At 35.5% G+C, this 19,682-nt stretch overlaps 1 protein-coding gene and 1 pseudogene across 1 annotated transcript; both read right to left on the bottom strand.

Annotated features, from left to right (window-relative positions):
- Nucleotides 1-2,483: 2,483 nt before the first annotated feature.
- LOC148574287 (uncharacterized) lies at nucleotides 2,484-6,251 on the bottom strand. The gene is made up of 7 exons (XM_088505236.1): nucleotides 5,777-6,251; nucleotides 5,047-5,288; nucleotides 4,742-4,954; nucleotides 4,454-4,546; nucleotides 3,823-3,924; nucleotides 3,369-3,719; nucleotides 2,484-2,564 (listed from the first exon to the last, which is right to left on the bottom strand). Exons 1-7 carry the CDS (start codon nucleotides 6,249-6,251, stop codon nucleotides 2,484-2,486), a joined length of 1,557 nt encoding a protein of 518 aa, XP_088361362.1.
- Nucleotides 6,252-6,451: 200 nt separating this feature from the next.
- LOC148574286 (uncharacterized) lies at nucleotides 6,452-10,329 on the bottom strand (annotated as a pseudogene).
- Nucleotides 10,330-19,682: the final 9,353 nt, after the last annotated feature.

Here is a 19,682-nt window from a genome sequence, read left to right as displayed (position 1 = left end):
ATAAGGTTTTAACAATGGACTCATTTAGATTGGACTTGTTTTAAAGGTTTTGAAAAGTATTACAAATTTGGTATTTTGGTTTAAAAGAAAGGATTTTCGGATTCTAATGACGATAATCAGAGTGACACAGCGGAAGTTGTACGTTAAGTTATCGAAGTGTGAGTTCGTGAAGGAAGAAGTGAAGCTCTTAGGTCATGTAGTGAGCAAGAGAGGAATAGCCGTAGATCCTTCTAAGATAGAATCGGTGATGGAATGGGAAGGATCTATAACGATGGCGAAAGTTGGAAGCTCCTTGGGTTTAGCCGGATATTACCGGGGGATCAAAGAAGGGTTTTCTCGAATTGCACGACCGATGACAAAGCTGACGAGAAAGGAAGTGCCTTTGTTTGAATGTTAGAGTATGTAGGGAGTTTTCAGACTTTGAAGCAGAAGTTAACTCCAACACCTGTTTTAATCTTGTTGAAACCGCATGAACCATTCTAAGTATACTATAACGCTTCTCTGAAGGGTTTAAGTTGCGTGTTGATGCAACACCGGAGTTGGTGGCTTACGCATCACGTCATCTGGGACCGCATAAGGTGAACTATTCAACTCATGATTTGGAATTAGCGGCGATTGTGTTTGTACCGGATATTTGGAGGCACCACCTGTGCGGAGTGGGGTTTAGCGTCTTTCCTGATCATGAGAGTCTCAAGTATGTCTTTGATCAGAAAGAGCTTAGTACATGTTAGAGAAGTTGGATGAAGTTGCTTAAGAACAACGATTTTGAACTGAGTTATCCCCCTGGAAAGGTAAATGTGGTATCAGACGCTTTGAGTCGGACGTCTTTAACAATTGCTTGGATGAGAATCAAGGAAGAGGAGCTAGTGGATAAGTTTGTGGATTTCAAGCTGGACCTTGGTGAGGTTGCCAGAAGATCTTGTTTGAACCAGTTGCAGATTTCAAACACGATTAAGACGGAGATTCAGAGGGCTCAGCAAGATGAGCTAAAGCTTCAGAAATTGTTGCAACCAGTTGGTGATAAGAGGCGTGAAGAATTCGCTAAGGAGGGTGAAAGTTTGAGGAGAGATAAGGGGAGAGTTTGCACACAGGATTTTGGAAGTTTGAGACAAGACTTGTTGTCGGGGGCTCGCTACAGTGGATTTTCTGTTCATCCCGGAAGCACGAAGATGTGTTGTAACTTAAAAAAAAGATGTTCTGGGGTGATAAATCACTATTTTATGGTTTATCTTGTGCTCAATTGAGTGGTTTTTATCTACTCTTTACCCACTTATTCATACTATTTGCATGGTTTTATATTTCCTTCCTAATTATGTGCTTTGATTGAAAACATGCTTCTTTGATCTTATATTTGCTTATTATTAATCCTCTCTTATTACCATTAGATGCCTTGATATGTGTGTTAAGTGTTTTCAGATATTATATGGCAGGAATGGCTTGGAGGATGGAAAGGAAGCATGCAAAAATGGAAGGAATACAAGAAGTTGGAGAAACTGCTAAGTTGTCCAGCCTGACCTCTCTGCACTCAAACGGCTATAACTTTAGCTATAGAGGTCCAAACGACGCGGTTCCAGTTGCGTTGGAAAGCTAACGTCCGGGGCTTCGATTTGATATATAATATGATATAGTTTCCCTGACGCTAGGCAACGCGACCGCGTGATCCATGCGGCCGCGTCGCAAGTGACGGAAACCAGCGCATTTGAATTCGCAACCAGCGAATTCTAGCACTACAAAAAAAAAGGGTTAAAATGTCGGTTTTTTAAGGTAATTACGGCGGTTACAACCGCCATTATTACCGAAAATGGCGTCCCCAAGAAACGCCGGAATTCTGGGCGCCATTCTGGTTATTACGGCGGTTTTCTGAAAACCGCCGTAATAACCAGTGGATAATACGGCGGTTTTGTGGTTATTTAAAATGACGGTTTGTAACCGCCGTTTTTACCTGAATTTAATGGCATATTCTCGTTTAAAATGGCAGTTTATAACCGCCGTTTTTACCTGGGTTTAATGGCATCTTCTCGTTTAAAATGGCGTTTCTAACCGCCGTTTTTACCTGGGTTTAATGGCATCCTTCTCATTAAAAATGACATTTATAACCGCCGTTTTTACCAGTATTTAATGGCATCATTTTTGTTTAAAATTGCATTTTTTAACTGCCATTTTTACCAGGATATAATGGCACCATTTTTGTTTAAAATGGCATTTTTAGCCGTCATTTTTACCTAATTGCAATTTTATACTTTTTAAAATGAGATTGAAACTATGTATTTAAAGTGACATTTTTAGAACTCAAATTTTAAAATCTCAATAACTAAAAAGCATAACCTTGAATCAAATATCATAACAAGATTTTTAATTCATACACAGTCTCCGAAAATAAAAAATCATAATCCAAAAACAAAGTATCTAAGATAACATTTTTCAATAATTTGTCTTAACATATATCTATAATACTTAATACATGAAATCTTTATCATATAAGATCATGCTTCTTTGTTGCTCGCTCCAGAAGACCTACTTCTTAACTCTCTTGGTGATGGAATCTCACTCTCTTGATCTAATCCCTACAACAAAAATATAATTATGAGCACAATAAAAAAGGATATAAAACTGAATCTGAAACTATTAATATAAAATTATTCAATCAAAAATGAAAAGATCAAAGATCACATAAAATTGAATCTGAAACTATTAATATATAATCCAACAAAGCAACTTCTGCAAGAGAGGCTTCTCTAATGCACAAGTACTTGGAGGTCACATGAACCTTCATAGGAAGGACAAAGCAAAGATCAAAGAACAGCAACAATTTTCTTCTTCTTCAAATCAAACTACTCATCATCAACAATTTTTATTGGAGGGGAATCTTGGTAGTAACAATGATAATAATAATAAAGAGCTTTTGAATGTGCCTCATCAACCACTTATGGACGATGAAACCAATAATAATAATATTGTGATGATGAGGCAGTTACCACTCTTTTCAGAATCATCATCATCACCTCCTCCTCATCATCATCTTCAACAGCAAGAGGATCAAATTTCTGGTCAACAAGGTCCCTCATCATCTTCAGAATTAGACCTTGAACTAAGATTAGGGCTTGAGCCTCCACAAGGATCTAATTCATCATTAGCTAGCTACTACTTCAATCTAATTTTGGTTATTATAATATTAACTTAGCTTCTTTAAAATGTTTCTTAGCATTCTTGCTTGCACCTTTTCATAGGAATCAATTGTTGGTGGGCTTTTAATTAACAAAGTTAAAGCTAGCTTCAAAAGTCAAATTTTAAAATTGACCCAGATTCCCTTAAGAGTCCAAATATAACACATGGAATAAGGTATTAAGAACATAAATTGTATTTTGTACCTGTGAAATTTGTTGAGTAGGGAACATTCTAGCCAATTCCACTGGAATTTTTCCTCCTTCCTTAGAAGCAATATAGGATACTAGTGCTTGCAATTGCGCTTTAACAGTATCCAACTCTTCTTGCACATTTGGACCACAAGTAGTTGATGTGCCAGCATCATTTGAAGAACCTAAATTCATTTGACTAATTCTTGTAGTGTTGTTCTTGAAAGCAACTGTTGGAACAGCTCCCATGCCTAAACCTCGAACACGACCAGGGTGCTCTTTCCCAAGAACTACTCCAAGAGCATCAAGAGGAGAATTAACGGTTGATTCCACCGCTTGTTGACTACTATATGCTTCAATCTTCTCCTACATATATAAAAAGAAAGGGAAAGAATCAAACATAATATTATCTTATAAAAAAGAAAGAAAAATAAATACAAACAAGTTACTTATTTCACTTTAGTCTTACCGCTATTTCTTTAGCCTTTTCATTAACATAACTTCCATCTATTTTCTTGTGAGTGATATCCCACATTTGAACCCTACTAACTTCTTTTCCCGTCTCTTCCGTCTAAATTCAAGAAAAGTAGAAAGACTCAATCAAGAAATATATCATCCAAGAAAAGATATGCATAAAATTAAGTAACTAACAGCAACAATATGTTCTATTTGAGAAGCAGAAAAGGAATTTAGAGAAGCAGAAAAGGAAGCTAGGAAAAATTATTTTATATTTTTGATTCATGTACTATATAGGGAAAAATCTTCTACAATCCCTTTCTCAAGAATGGATTCAGTTGGTTTGAAAGCCCTGTTTTTCAGTGAAGGTTTTAAGCCATTAAGTTAACCCAAGTGGCAAGCAAGATTAAATATTTATTGTTACTTTCTTTTTCTAAATGCTGCCAGCTTCTATTCTTTTGGATGCACTATTGTCAAGGTTGAACGAAAATGTGCATGAATGAATGCAGAATGCCTACTAGATACTACCTAACTAACAAATAATTATTCAGCACCAAAAAAATAGAAGCACAAATACATCAACAAATATATATATATATATATATATATATATATATATATAATTATTTTATGTTTTTGATTACCAATTCAGCCCTTCTTCTTGCAATTGATTTAGCACCTGAAGTATGAGGAATTATTTGTTTTTGCCGAATTTCTTGATTCCTCTTACAAAGATTCTGCAAGATTAGTTTGGACAAAATTAAATAGAGTTAAACATGCATTCACAACATTCCATATAATACTTAATTTCCTATCAGCCAACTTAAACCATTGAATAAGTTCAGCTTCAAAATAATTAACTCTCAGTGAATCCAACAGTCTTAATTACTCACTAACAGTGATAGAACTCACTAACAATCTTAATTACTTACCTGAGTTTCAGGCTTCAAACGATATTCTACGAATAAAGCCCATTGATCAAGAGCAATATCTTCTGGTGTATTATTTATGATCTCGGTTTTACTCAACCTCGGATCATAAAACTCATTCCAAAGCTTTATCCTATGTTCCCTCCATTTTTTGCCAAGCGATTGGAGCAGAAATCGTTTGGCCAAGCTATCACACACTTTGAAGTAAAATCGAGCCTTTAATATGGAACAAAGAATATATATTAACTAACAAATATAACTAAATAATGACAAAGAAATAAGCTTTAGAGTTTAAGTAATCTTCTTACTTGGAAAAAAATATTCCATTGATTTTCAAAAAAGCTCTCTGGAATGTCTGACCACTTATCAAAACTGATTGGAAATGCTACACAATCAGTGGCCAATTGCCCACAAACTCCTGCAAGGAGTCCGGCTGCTTCTCCTATTGCTGCATGTTGTCTATCAAAATTGACAACTATGCGCAAACCTTCTGGCAAATTATGCACATCCTTCACTAATAAATGAAGGCGTGTACTATTTTCATATTCATCTAAAATAGATAAATAAATATAAATAAATGAGTAATTGAGCAACTAAAGAATAAAACATATGATGATAGATATATATTATAAAAGATTATTCTTGTGCAGGGTATAATGTAACAGCTACATATATAATACTATATATTATACATCAGAATTCCGAATCAAGGTGAAAATAGGCTAATATTAGTAATATCCACTGCAAGATAAATATCATTATTTAAACAAGAAAATAATGTACTATATATACTCGTAACATAATTTCAGTAAAGGATACATTAGAGTAATTACAATCATGTATTCATATTTTTCCTATGAGCTACTGTAACACAAGGATAAATTGTTCCCCCTATTAACCTACTAAGTGATTTAATTTGGGGAAAAATCTGAACAAGGACATGTAAATTGGAAGATAGTGAAATTTGGAAAGGAAGAGGAGTGAAAGAAATGGTGTGATAGGTGGCTGGAGAATATTACAGTTGAGAATATTACATACCTATGGCATCAACAGTCCAGTAATGCCTAGATTCACGCCCACGTTTACGTTTAGGTTCGGATGGATGCTCAGATATAGTTGGAGCAACTGATGATGGCTCAGAAGAATTTGAAGCTGCCGACTTGTCTCGGGAGGAACTTGCAACTGCTGTCGACTTGTCTCGGGAGAAATTTGAAGCTGCTGACTTGTCCCGGGAGGAATTTGAAGCTGCTGACTTGTCCCGGGAGGAATTTGCAGCTGCTGCTGACTTGTTCCGGGAGGAATTTGCAGCTTCTGCCGACTTGTCTCGGGAGGAATTTGTAGCTGCTGCCGACTTGTCTCGGGAGGAATTTGCAGCTACTACGGACTTGACTTGTGATGCATTTGAAGCTGCCGACTTGTCTCGGGATGAATTTGCAGCTGCTATTGACTTGTCTTGTGAAGAATTTGCAGCTGCTGCTTTAAGTAGATTCTTGTACTTCTTTTGCTTTGGCATATCTATATAATAGATCAAATAAATAATTAATAAATATAGAATAAAATGTGCATCAAGGTTTAATAGTTCCATTAAATCAATTAATGAATCTAAACAACATATTTATGTAAAATTTACAAACAAAAGTTAAATTGAAAAAGAAGAAATGTAGACAAAAATTATTTTTCTATAATAAACCACTTATTAATAAAACTCACCTATTATTCTGACATGTGTTCGTCTTCTCCAATGTCATTATCTAGTAGTTCATCATCTACCTCTTCTCTTAACAATGATAGATTATCACCATTTTCAAATAAAGAATCTAAGTTTTGCTCTAACCATGGCTCATTCTCGCATGCTTCATCATCTTCATTTCCGCCCATATCATATGAATCTCTTGGCTTCAAATGCATGACAACACTCCAATCTTTATTCACTTCATCATTGACAAAATACACCATTCGAGCTTGTGAGGCTTCAATATATGGATCATCCTCCTCTCGGTCACCACTGTGTATTACTCGTGAAAAATTAACAGAAGTAAAACCCCAATTATCCTTTCTACAGCCCCGTTCTCTAGTGGTGTCAGCCCATTTACATTTGAATAAAGTAACCCGAAATCGGCCATTGTAGTTTAGTTCTATAATATCTTCTAGTTTGCCATAATATGACAAATCAGCATTCCTAACATCAGCATCACTAGCGCTAGCAACACAAGGAGTTGAAGACATTAAAAAAACTCCACTATTCTGGGTCTTTAACCCTTTGTCTCGATTGGTAGTTCGAAAGGAGAACCCATTAATACTAAATGTAGAAAACCTCTTGGCATATCGTGATGGACCCCTTGCTAAGTATCTCAAATCCTCATGCACAGTATTCATAATATCTGAGTTCATAAGCTATTATGATAGAGATATTAGTTATTATATCCACAAATACTAGCTCAATATTAGCCAAAAATTATCACTTCTCTATTTACCTGCGCAGGAAGTCAAGTAACAAAATCTTTATTGACTTTTTTTTCTATCTCTACATTTAAAGGCCTTCTACCCTTAGATCGTCTTCGTACAAAATCTTTGAAGTCACTGTCAGATATGAAAGTTTAACTCTAACTAAACAACTATTTTCAAGTAAATAAAAAACATGTACGAAAATCCTTAAGCACTTACTCAATGAACGGTTTGACATATGGACAATTTAAAACCACATATCGATGTGCTTGTTTTTTTTCCATAGGTGACAACTCAAATACTGTGAAAGCTCCCTTTGAGTTCCCCATTTGTGGAAAAAGAGAATCCACATGTGTACTGCAATTATCATCCGGACGATCATCAACACGTGGTGGCCTATTAAATCTTGTCTCAATCCCTTCTAAGTATCGAGAGCAAAATGTAAGAGCTTCTTCAGCCACGTATCCCTCAGCTATAGAACCTTCTGATTTAGCTTTGTTTCGTACATAGGACTTCAAATGACCTAAATACCTAGTTTGTATAATTAAGTGACAGGTTAAATACCTAAGCAAGATATAACTAAGTGATAAGTTAAATGAATAATGATTGAAAAGTGATATTTACCTCTCAATAGGATACATCCACCTATAGTGTACTGGTCCTCCGAGTTTTGCTTCATCAACTAGATGACAGGTTAAATGAACCATGATTGTAAAGAAAGAAGGAGGGAACAACATTTCTAAATGACAAAGGGTAAGGATTATTCGAGGTTGGAGCTTCTCAAGTTCTGTAAGACTTAAGCTTTTAGAGCACAACTGTTGAAAGAATGAAGACAACTCTATTAGCACTGCAGTAACTTTATCTGGTAGCACATTACGTATGGCAATGGGTAATAGTTGCTGCATAAGAACGTGGCAATCATGGCTCTTCAATCCAGAAAGCTTTCTTTGCTTCAGGTCAACACACCGTGAAATATTACTCGAGAGACCATCTGGTACTCTAATATTCTTTATAGTACGCAAGAATATATCTTTCATGGAATTTGACATTGTGAACAAAGATGGATGATATCTCCCATTTTCATCTGGCCATAAATCTTTCCTTATACCCATTTCTTTAAGATCCTTACGAGCTTTGAGATTATCCTTTGACCTTCCAGTCTCATTGAGCAAAGTGTATAACACATTGTCGCAAACATTCTTTTCAATGTGCATAACATCTAGATTATGGCGCAATAAGTTAGACTCCCAATAAGGAAGATAAAAAAATATGCTTTTCTTCCTCCACATCCCCGATTCATCATCTTCTTCAACAACTTTTCGTCGAATCCTCTTACCTTTACTTTCTTGTAGTTCCTTCCCAAATGAAACATTGATTCCTTCAAGTTGTTCTAATATTTCTGACCCTGTTAGTACTGCTGGGGGATCCCTCAACTCAACTTTTCCATTAAATTTTGCACGACTTAGCCTAAACTTATGACCCCTTTCTAAGAAACGGCGATGCCCCAAAAAACACCATTTTCCACCATGCTTTAATCTATATGAATCAGTGTTGAAGTTACATGTAGGACAAGCATATTTACTGTGTACATTCCACCCAGATAAGTTACTAAGGCCTGGAAAATCACTAATTGTCCACATTAATGCTGCTCGCAATGTAAACATTTCATTCTTGAACCTATCTAATGTTTGAACACCATCATACCACAACTCTTTTAACTCTTTAATAAGAGGTTGTAAGTATACGTCTATGTTGTTCCCCGGCATTTTCTCTCCAGGAATAATCATTGACAAGATAAGTGATGTTGGCTTCATGCACTCCCATGGAGGCCGATTGTATGGAATAAGCACCACTGGCCAAACGCTATAGTTTGTACGCATAGCTCCAAAAGGGTTGAATCCATCAGCTGCAAGACCAAGACGTACATTTCGAGGATCCTCGGCAAACCTATCATGAAGTAAATCAAATGTCTTCCAAGCTTCAGAATCCCGCGGATGCCTCATCTTCGAATCTTTCTTTTCTGCCGAAGCATGCCATTGCATTGATTGAGCAGTCTTAGAACACATGAATAATCGTTGAAGTCTCGGTTTTAGTGGAAAGTATCGCAAGATCTTTGCTGGTTTCTTCTTTTTAGAATCGCTCCATTTAGATGTCTTGCATCTTTTGCATTCTTGCAAATCTTCATCCTCCCCCCAATATAACATGCAGTCATTAGGGCAAGCAGGTATCTTGGTATAATTAAGCCCTAGTTTATTTATGGTTTTCTTGGCCTCATAGAATATATTTGAAATCTTTGCATTTCCAAAAGCATCTTTTAATAACTTGAGGATTTCGGTCATGGCTTTGTCGCTTATTCTATATAAGCACTTTATGTGATACAGACTAATTAAGAAAGACAGTTTTGAATACTTTGTGCACCCTTCATACAATTGTTCATTGCCATCTTCTAACAACTTGTAAAATTCTACATTTTCTCCATTGTGCTCTTTATTTGCTGCATTGTCTCCATCTCCTCCATCTTCTATGTTGTCTTCATCTCCATCTCCATCTTCATTCAAGTCAGGTCCAGCAGCTCCAAACGCGTCATTGAGCATTGTTACCATTGGATGCTGAGATGTCGAATCATCTTGTACAATATGACTAGTTTGATGAACTTGTGACCCAACTCCAACTACTTCTTCACCATGCCAATACCAAACTTTGTAGTTTTCTGGAAATGGCTTGACTATTAAATGTTCAAAAACTTTCTCCCTTGTTTGCCACTTGCCAAAACCACACACCGGACAAGGGCATTTAATCTGACGACCCGCGAGAGATCGATGCTCAAAAGCAAAATCCAAAAACTTGTTTAAACCATCTTTATACTCATGCGTGGTTCGTGGTTTTCCAATCCATGACTTATCGATTGACATGACTAAGAGGGACTACAAATAGGGATTTTAAAAAATCTATTCAATAAAATTCTATATATATTCTAAAGGCGAGAAATTTATTCTTTTATATGCAAATTAGATATTAAAAACTTACTTAAATAGTATTTAAAAAAAATATAAGAAAATTATAATTACCTCTTTCAAATGATAATTTCCCTTCTTTTTTCTTTCCCAGCAAATATTAAAACTTGAAGCTTTCAAAGTAAAGTAGCTAGCAGCAAAAGTTGAAGAAGATCTAAAACCTGTTTCAAATAATCAGCATGCATGTGGTCAACTAGAATGACATATTGATATATAATCTTTATATATATATATATATATATATATATATATATATATATATATATATATATATATATATATATATAACCAAAATTTTCAACTCAAAATAATAAAAAATGTATAAACTCAAAATAGTGTGCAGCCTACAATAGAAATGGAAAAACTACTTGCAGGTCTGACATCTATGAGGTAAATAAGAAATTTTAGAAGTGCAGATGAAAGTTGCAAAGGACTAAACAAGTTAAATGCAATTTTTTTTCTTTTTTCTTGAAGATTTATATATTCCTAATACTTTCCTATAATCCTGGGTGGAATGGTAAAATTTTTGCTAGATCACAAGTTCAAATATCAAAACAGCCTCTCTACTTATAGAGGAAAGTCTATAGTCAATTTATTGTAAAAAAGTAGTACAAAATTCTGTGGTCACTGTAGTTTCGGTAATGCACAAAACACTGTGTCAATTGTTTCATAATTACATGTCATTCTAACTCATATACAGCAGATCCATACCTATGCACAACAACTTCCTAGTAATCAAATCACAAGGCTTTTCTCTTTCCAACCTGTATAAGCAAACACAATCTCTTGGTCAATAATCAAACAACTATAATTCAGTAAGTCTTCACAAATTGCTTCAATTGCTTTGCATCAATTCCTTGAGGTTTATGTATGTCAGCGCATGCCACTTTAATCTCTTAATTCTTTTCTTTTAGATACATATATCTTTTACTATATGAGGTAATTGTATTTGAATTGAAAATATATTCATTTTCTAATAATTCTTATTAATTTATAAGATTCGAATCCAAAATTGTGTGACGGTATTTGTTAATTACACAAAAATAGCGATGATGACAATGCGATAATTTAATTGGCAACCAAGTAAAATCGTAAATGCAAGCTCATTGGTGAAAAAGATGCAATGGTAGTATGATCAAATTCTAGGAAGGAATTAAAAAAAGAAAAAAGAAAGAAAAAGGCATTAACATTAAAGAAAGAGTCTAATTAGCTTTCCCTTGGAATGTAAAACTACACTGCCTAAGCACATGCTTCCCACTGATTTTTTGTTTATCTTTTCTTTTCTATTTTTTCTTTCTATTTTTTTATTTTGTCCTCAGTTTGAGACCCCTTTCCTAGCATCATCTATATCTTTGTGCATGTGTCTTTGAATGCACTCTTTCCCCTATACTCTTTAAATTTACAGCATTGACTTGTAAGCTTAGAGAGAGGCACGAGTTGTGGACATACCAAATTAGAAATAAAATTCTCAAACTAAAGCACTTTAGTTTAAAGTTTACTAAGTATGTGTATCCAAAACCAAAAGTAATGCTTAACAATTAATTAATTAATAACATGAGAAGATATATGTGGCGATTGTGAGATACAATGTCCTTCTTAATACAATGGCCTTAATACAACTAAACAATAGTTAATAATAAGCAACAGTAAACATTTTCGTTTAAAATTGTTTTGACTATTTTAAGAAAATAGTTTTCCAAATGGTTAGCATTAGTAAAAGAAGGAAAAGACAAAAGCAGAGTATATGAATTCTAGATTAAATGTTTTATGTTTCACTTTTTTCTTAATAGCATATGTATATCCACTGCCCAGCCAGCTGGCCATTGCCACAGTTTCAACCAAAAAAATCAATGATATGATTATTAGGGGAAAAAGTATAAATAAAACAATAATATAGAAAATGCATAGTTAGTAGGGAATGTTAGCATTTTGGAATGGGAGTGTTTGATGCAAAGCAATTGAAGTTTTAGTTTGAACTTTGAACCCCAAGGAATATGATGCAAAGCAATTGAAGTAATAAAGACCCCATCCTCCTTTTAGTGAACTAATGATGTGAAATACATAAGGCACAACTTGGCATTAGTTACCAAATTTGCATTATTAACCACTGAGGCTGAAGTAATTCAATAGGATCATATAAATTCATGTAGTTATATCATAAGAAAAAGCATCTATTGCAAGTTCATCAAAGTCAAACATTCTAGCATGAAAAAAAATCAATTTTACCAATTTTCAGAGATAAAAAACTTAGTTTAGAAGAATTAAAACATGGAAAGCAATTTGATGCTTAGTCACATAAGATGCTATTTTAAAGATATTGACCAAAGAGAATTCAACACAACAATTATAGTTATTGATTTCAGAAGAACAAGCTAATAACAATAACTACTATGGTTTCATAACTTAATCATCAACAAACTTATTGAGCACAGCAAAAATCACCAGGAAGAATGACTAGTACACGATGCAGAGAAAAATATCAGAACAAATGAGAATCGCACTAAATATCAGAAGAAAAAATAAATACTGAAACTAATGCAGAGAAGCTTACCTAATAAACGAGCTGCAACAACGCGAACAATGAAACAAGGTTTCTCCACTAATAACAATGAACAAGAAGTGAAACTAAAACTGGGTACTGAAACATGCTCAGAATCTCCACTTCCATTTACTTGCCACAACAAATAATGTCTTATCTCTGATGAATTTTCTTCTACCAAAATAAATAAATAAATGAATCAGCATATAAATAAATAAATAAAGTCTAGTAATATTGTTATTAAATAAAAAAAATAAAAAGGCTACAAATTCAAAGGCATTCAAAGAACAAATATCATGGTTGAGTTTATCAAAGATGAAACAAGCTGGGGCATGATGCATGTGAAGCCCAAAATCGACCAAACTAGAGGCTAATTACCTGTGAAAATAAGTCAGCTAAGCAAGTTAAAAGATTTTCTTCCAACTCCCCAATGCTTTTTTTATTTCCATAATACTCTAGTAATTGTTCACGAAATGGAACACAAAGTTATAGTGCCTGCGGTAAGTAGCGAAATGAAATGATAAGTTACTAGTCAAGAACCATGAAGATATTTACAAAACAAGAATAATCATACACATAAAAGGTAAATGCTTGTACAAAATGTAGTGTGGACCATATATATTGAATACAACAAAGAAAACATTGAATAATAGTTTAGCCTTAAATTTCAATAGACTATCAATCAATTTCAACAAAAAAACTTATGAAAGATGATTAAGAGTCACGGGTTGGAAGTAAAAATCGCACATCCCAATCCTCTGTAATTGATTTTTGGCCGAAACAAAACCAACACCCCCATAACCTAACAACAGCCATTCCACTAAAATTGTTCAAAAATAAATATAAACAAAAGGAAGCCCAAGACAGCCAGCCTAAAAGAAGCAGAAGGAATGAAATGAAACAAGGACTACAGCATGTTAATCAAATCTAAGTGCAAGGACAAGTTAATCAAATAATGAGATGCACTACATGTTTGAGATTGGAGCAGTTTTTTCTGAGATCTAAGATCTGAGATCGGAGATTAGAGAAACACCTTAATAGAAGTAAGCAATAGAAGATCTGAGTTCAGAGAGAGAGAGAGAGGAGGGAGTAAAGTTAAGAAAGAAGACCTGAGATCGTCGTCAATCACCCCTGCACCAACGTCAATCCAATGCTTCAAGGAAGACCCAAAAATCCCTAACAGAGCTGCAGAGAAACAAAAACCCCCAAAAATCAGCACCAAAAGCAATTTTGAAACCCTAACCCAAACAAAAACAAAGAAACCGGTGCCTTCTGGAATCAAAATGCTGAGGTCAGTAGCCACCAGAATCTTGCCTCTTGCCGGAATCTTCGTCTCCACAGCACAAAAGAAAAAACAAAATAAAACAGCATTTCAATTTAACTTGAGAGGGAGAGGTACCTGGAGAGATCGTAACCGGCGGAGAGAGGAGAAGTCCTAGAAGGAAGAATGGCGTTGTTGGAGAGCTTCTTTACACGGAGGAGATGATGAACGTTGTTTGTTTAGAGATGAGATTGTAACCAGAGCGTTGTTCAGAGAGGAGATGATGAACGTTGTTTCTTACCTTTACGTTGTTTGTTGGTGTAACCAGATCGTAACCAGAGAGGAGAAGCCCTAGCTAGAACGAAGAATGGCGTTGAATGAGCCAGGATTACAATTTTTTTCATTTTATATGTGTGAGAAAACGGCGGTTCAAACCGCCATAATCACCAGAACCGCCAAAATATATAAAGCCAATTACGGCAGTAGCAACAATTGCCATAATGTCTTGATATTATGGCGGTTCTTTAAAACCGCCTTAATATCAATGCCATTTTAACCCTTTTTTTTTGTAGTGTAGGCTATTTCTGACCCAGTTTGCGGCCCAGAAAATACAGATTAGAGGCTATAAAGTAGGGGAATGCATCCATTCATGAAGAGGCTCTCACAATTCACAATTTTAGGAGTAGATGTAGTTTTTAGAGAGAGAGGTTCTCTCCTCTCTCTTAGGATTAGGATTTAGGACTTCTCTTAGTTTTATGAGTGACTCTCAATCCCAGGTTCTTTATTTTATTTATTTTTCCATGCATGTCTATGTCAGATTTAAGTTCTTTTGTTAATGCAATTTGAGGTATTTCAGTTTAATATTGCTTTCTTTTATTTACATGATTATTGCTTCCCATCTGAAGGCATTTTTATTCCAGTAGATTTACTTCTTCTCCTTTTGGTCTTGGTTAAGAAATCAGTAACTCAGGAGTTATCCAACTTAATAGCATAATTGTTAATTATTATCTTGCCAATAGAATCGAACTTCAATAATCCCAATCTTTTCTTAGGAATTAACTAGGATTTGAAGATCAAATTAATTAGTCACTTGACCTTCCTCTGCTTTAAGTAAGGGTTAACTAAGTGAAATTAAGATTCAATTTTCATTACTATTGATAAGGATAATTAATTTGGAATTCCAATTTCTAATACCTTGCCAAGAGTTTATTTTATTATTATTATTTATTTTTCTTGTCATTCAACATACTGCTTCCTTACTTTCAAACCCCCAAATTTACAATCTCCATAACCAATAATAAGAACATACCTCCCTGCAATTCCTTGAGAAGACGACCCGAGGTTTAAATACTCGGTTATCAATTTTAAAAGGGGTTTGTTACTTGTGACAACCAAAACGTTTGTATGAAAGGACTTTTGAAGGTTTAGAAACTATACTTGCAACGAGGATTTATCCGCAAATTTCTAGACCACGCAAAAGTTTTCTCATCAAAATGGCGCCGTTGCCGGGGAATTGCAAACGTATGCCTTATTATTGGTTATTGTAAATATTTTTTTTATTTTTGCTTGTTTATTTGTTTTTATTTTTATTTTTATTTTTTCTTTTTCATAAATTAAGAGGTTATTGGTTTTTATTACAAATTTTTTCAAAAATTTGTTCTTAGTGTTCATCTTGATCTTCGAGTTGTTCTTCGCGTTCATCTTGACCTTCAAGCTGTTCTTAGTTGTTTTCTTCGTTTTGATCTAAAAATTTGAAATTTGGTGTCATTTTATTGTTTTTCTCTTTAAAAATATTTTTTTAATTAATTTTTTTCGGAAAAAAAAAATTTCAGATTTTTATTTTTAAAATTTGTATCTTATCTTATCTTGTTTCAAAAATCAAATTTCAAAATTCAAATTTAAAAATTTTCAAAATTTAAAATTTAAAATTTCAAAAATTTAATTTTCAAATTCAAAATTTAAATAACCTTTTAATTTAAATTTATTTTTTTTATTTTTATTTTTAATTTTTTATTTCTATTTACTACTATGAACTCTCACCCCTTTCGCTATGAGTCTGGTTACAATAATGTTGCAGGAAGAAGAAATTACAATGAGAACAGGCATCAAGGTTGGAACAATCAAAGATGGGAGGAGCCACAAGGATTTGATCAACCCTCATGGCAACAACCACCTCCAATGGACTATCAACAACCACCACCATATGCCTATGAACCCTTTCCTCAACATAACTTTCGACCACCACACTCACAAGCCCCTTTCCACCATTCACCTCCATATGACCCTAACCCACATCTACCATACCAACCACCTTATGAACCAAATGAACCATACATAGATCCACCCCAAACCTCCATGGAGAAAGCACTTGCCAATCTAAACTCTACTATACAAGCTCTCGTCGCCCAAATCAGACCACCAAAGACCTTCAACAATCAACCCTCAAGCTCTAGTGCACTTCTTTTTCAACCACATAATGATCTTTTTATCCCATCACCACCCTCCATGGAAGAGCACCCACATCCATCAATCCAAGAGCAAGATGATCCCAATTATGCTATTGATATGGAACAGGAAAGAAGGAATCATCTTCGCGAATCCATACTTCATAAGGAGCTAGAGGAGGCCCTAAAGGTGAAGGTAGTAAATACCCTTGAAGATGAAAGAACAATTGAAAGGAGTTGTCATGGAAAGCAAATCATCAAGGATGAGTACGATTTTATATTAAAACTACTGGACAAAGCAGTAATTATTAAAGAGGAAAAAGTGGTTGAAGACTTGCGAGATGCTGAACCTCCATGGGAAAGTCAAGACATAGAGCCTCCTTCCAAGACGGTTGCATTTGATGTTGAGGAGGGTGTACAACCTCCAAGGCATACCCTGGTTGAAGACTTGGAAGAGGTTGAAATTGAAGAAACTTACAAGGAGGTGGAAGTTGTCAGAGAAGAGCACAAGGGAGTGGAGCTTGCAATTTCATTAGAAATACCTCCCCCTAAGTTACCATCATCCTTCACAACATTCCAGTGGGTAAAATTCATATCCCATAGCTTTCTAATTCCACTTGAATATGGGCTACTGGAGACGGATGGTCAACTTAGAGCTCTTTGCGGCATTAAGAGTAAGAGAAAGATGGCCAGTGGTAAAAATTGTCCTGCAAGGTTCATCATGGTTGAAAGCTTTAAGTTCAAACGCAAAGGTTGGTATAAAACTCAACTGAATAGGTCTAGGAAGCTGTTTGGTCGCTGCAGTGAGAATTCAGATCACCTTTCAGCCGGCTGGAAAAATGCAGATCGAGACAAAAACGGGTGTAAAAGTAAAGTTTGGGATCCTGGAATCTGCTCTGACATTTGTCACCCCGGGAGCCTAAGAATCTGTTTGAAGCTCCTTAAGGGCTTTACATGCTTAGTTTGGGACCCCGGAGGCTACTGAAAATACAAACATTGGTGGGGATTCCTGGATCAGTACAAGCAAAAGCCACCATAGCAGGAATCTCATCAAATGTCCAACTTAAGGATTATAACTAAAAGTGCTAGGTGGGAGACAACCCACCATGGTATGATCATCCTTTTTTATTTTTATTTATTTTTGAAATTTTATTTTATTATATTGAACCTGGAGTTTTGCATCACATTCATATTAACACTGCATTCTGCATTTTCTTTTCAGATAAAAAAAAAAGCGAGCACGCGACGCGACCGCATCAGCGACGCGTCCGCATCGCAAGGAGAGAAGAGAAAATAAAAACGAACAGAGAGTCACGCTGGAGCAAGGCTGGAGGCATGCCAGTGGCACAATTCGTCCCACGCGACCGCATCGCTGACGCGTCCGCGTCGCAGGGGAATAATGGCCTCCCACGCGACCGCATCAACCACGCGGCCGCGTGACCTGAAATCGGCGTAAAAAGGGTGTATGACTAAAAGTTGAGCTGGAGTTGGGCTGGACTCGTGCTGGTAGCCCAAGCCCTACCACGCGACCGCGTGCCCCACGCGGCTGCGTCATTTTAAGAAGATGGCCACTCACGCGATCGCATCGACCACGCGACCGCGTCACCCTGGATTTTGGCAATACCGAGTTCTGAACAGAGAGTTGTGCGACCGCGAGGCTGCACTCGCGCCACTAGCATAAATCAAGTCACGCGATTGCGTGCTCCAAGCGACCACGTCACCTGACCTTCTTGCGCACCACGCGATCGCGTCACTCATGCGTCCGCGTCACAGGCAGCGCACAGAATATCCAGATCAGCCAATTTTCTTATCTTTTCTTCTCTTTTCTTATTTCTTTCTTCTTCCTTTCTTATTTTCTTTCACTTCCATTCTATTTTATTTCATTTATTTGCATACTTTCATTCATTGCATTATTTTCATTGGTGTTAGAATTTTATCTGAGTCATTATTCCTCATTATATGTTTGACAAATATTATTATCTTCTTTAAAGGATTGCTTGCATGTTCACTGTAATACTTTCTATACCTTCTTCACCATGCATGCTATGTGTTTGTGAAAAAGCCCATATGGCATTATGCACTTCTCTATTTTACTTTATACTATTCAATGCTTGCTTTTCATAAGCTCCCTTTACTATTTTATTAATTGAATATAATTGTCAATACAAACATGGTGATTTATTACAAGTAATGCTTGGTCTATGCTACTCATGCCCTTTGCCGGCATGCCAATAAACACCTTGCATTCACTTGTCCTTATATGCACTAGCTATTTTCCATTGATGGCTTTTCACATGTACTCGAAAGCATGTGTTAATGTCAATTACATCCTAATGTGCATCCATCACCACTCTTCCATTCTCTTCCTTGCTATATATCTATTTGAATTTAATTTACTTTCTCTTCCCTTCTTCAGGATGGCCACCAAGGAAGGAAAGGAGAAAGCTACTCCCAAACCGCCGGTAAGGAAAGGAACAAAAAAAAAAAAGAGCCCAGCTCAGAAACCACAACCCCCATCCACTTGCACATCTTAGCATGCACCGAGGACGGTGCAATCTTTAAGTGTGGGGAGGTCGATACCGATCTCCGTGGGTTAGTACTTTCTTCTCAAACACCATTGTTTTATTTTCTTTGTTTGTTCATTGTTGCATTTGCATGATTGATTGCATATTTGTTTGATTTTTGCATATTTTACCACTTGGTTGAAGTAATATTTTCTTTTTTAAGAAACCTTTTTAAAGTATTTCACTAATTTGAATAAATTTTTTTGTTACACTTGTTTGAAGAAATATTATACTGGAACATGGTTTAGAGCTCAAACACACAAAACCACTGAGATTTTGAGCCTATTTGAATTGGTTGTATTTTTCAACCAATATTTTATTTTTGATGTGTGTTTTTCTCTCTAAAATTGTGATATTTGTCTTGCTTAATTCTATATTTCCATGGTTTGATGTATACATACACTTATATGATTGAGGCCTTTGTTTCACTGAGCTTTACATACCCATATGGCCTTACCTTTCATTATCCTTTGTAAACCAATTTGAGCCTATTTTACCCCTTTGTTCTTTACTTTAGCACATCATTAACTCTAAGCGGAAAACAATAATGTCCTTAATTTGAATGCTTAGTTAGCTTAGACTAGTGAGAGTGCTTATGATTTAAGTGTGGGAAATCGGGTTTGGAAATATTTGGTTTGAGAATTGAGTATGTTAGAATTTTCTAAAAATGTGAAAGA

The sequence above is a fragment of the Arachis ipaensis genome, chromosome B2, assembly GCF_059453495.1.
Source record: "Arachis ipaensis isolate K30076 ecotype BB chromosome B2, ASM5945349v1, whole genome shotgun sequence".
Classification (NCBI taxonomy): Eukaryota; Viridiplantae; Streptophyta; class Magnoliopsida; order Fabales; family Fabaceae; genus Arachis; species Arachis ipaensis.
The sequence above is the reverse complement of the archived record's forward strand: the minus strand, read 5'-3'. Positions and strand labels throughout refer to the sequence as shown.

What these genes read in the sequence shown, in the direction of transcription:
- LOC148574287 (XM_088505236.1), bottom strand. Translation starts at nt 6,251, where the DNA reads ATGCCAAAGCAAAAGAAGTACAAGAATCTACTTAAAGCAGCAGCTGCA. An exon ending in CAAGAAGAAGGGCTGAATTG is followed by an intron (nt 3,925 to 4,453) that starts GTAATCAAAAAC and finishes TCTTGAATTTAG; the next exon opens with ACGGAAGAGACGGGAAAAGA. An exon ending in AAAAGGCTAAAGAAATAGCG is followed by an intron (nt 3,720 to 3,822) that starts GTAAGACTAAAG and finishes TTATATATGTAG; the next exon opens with GAGAAGATTGAAGCATATAG.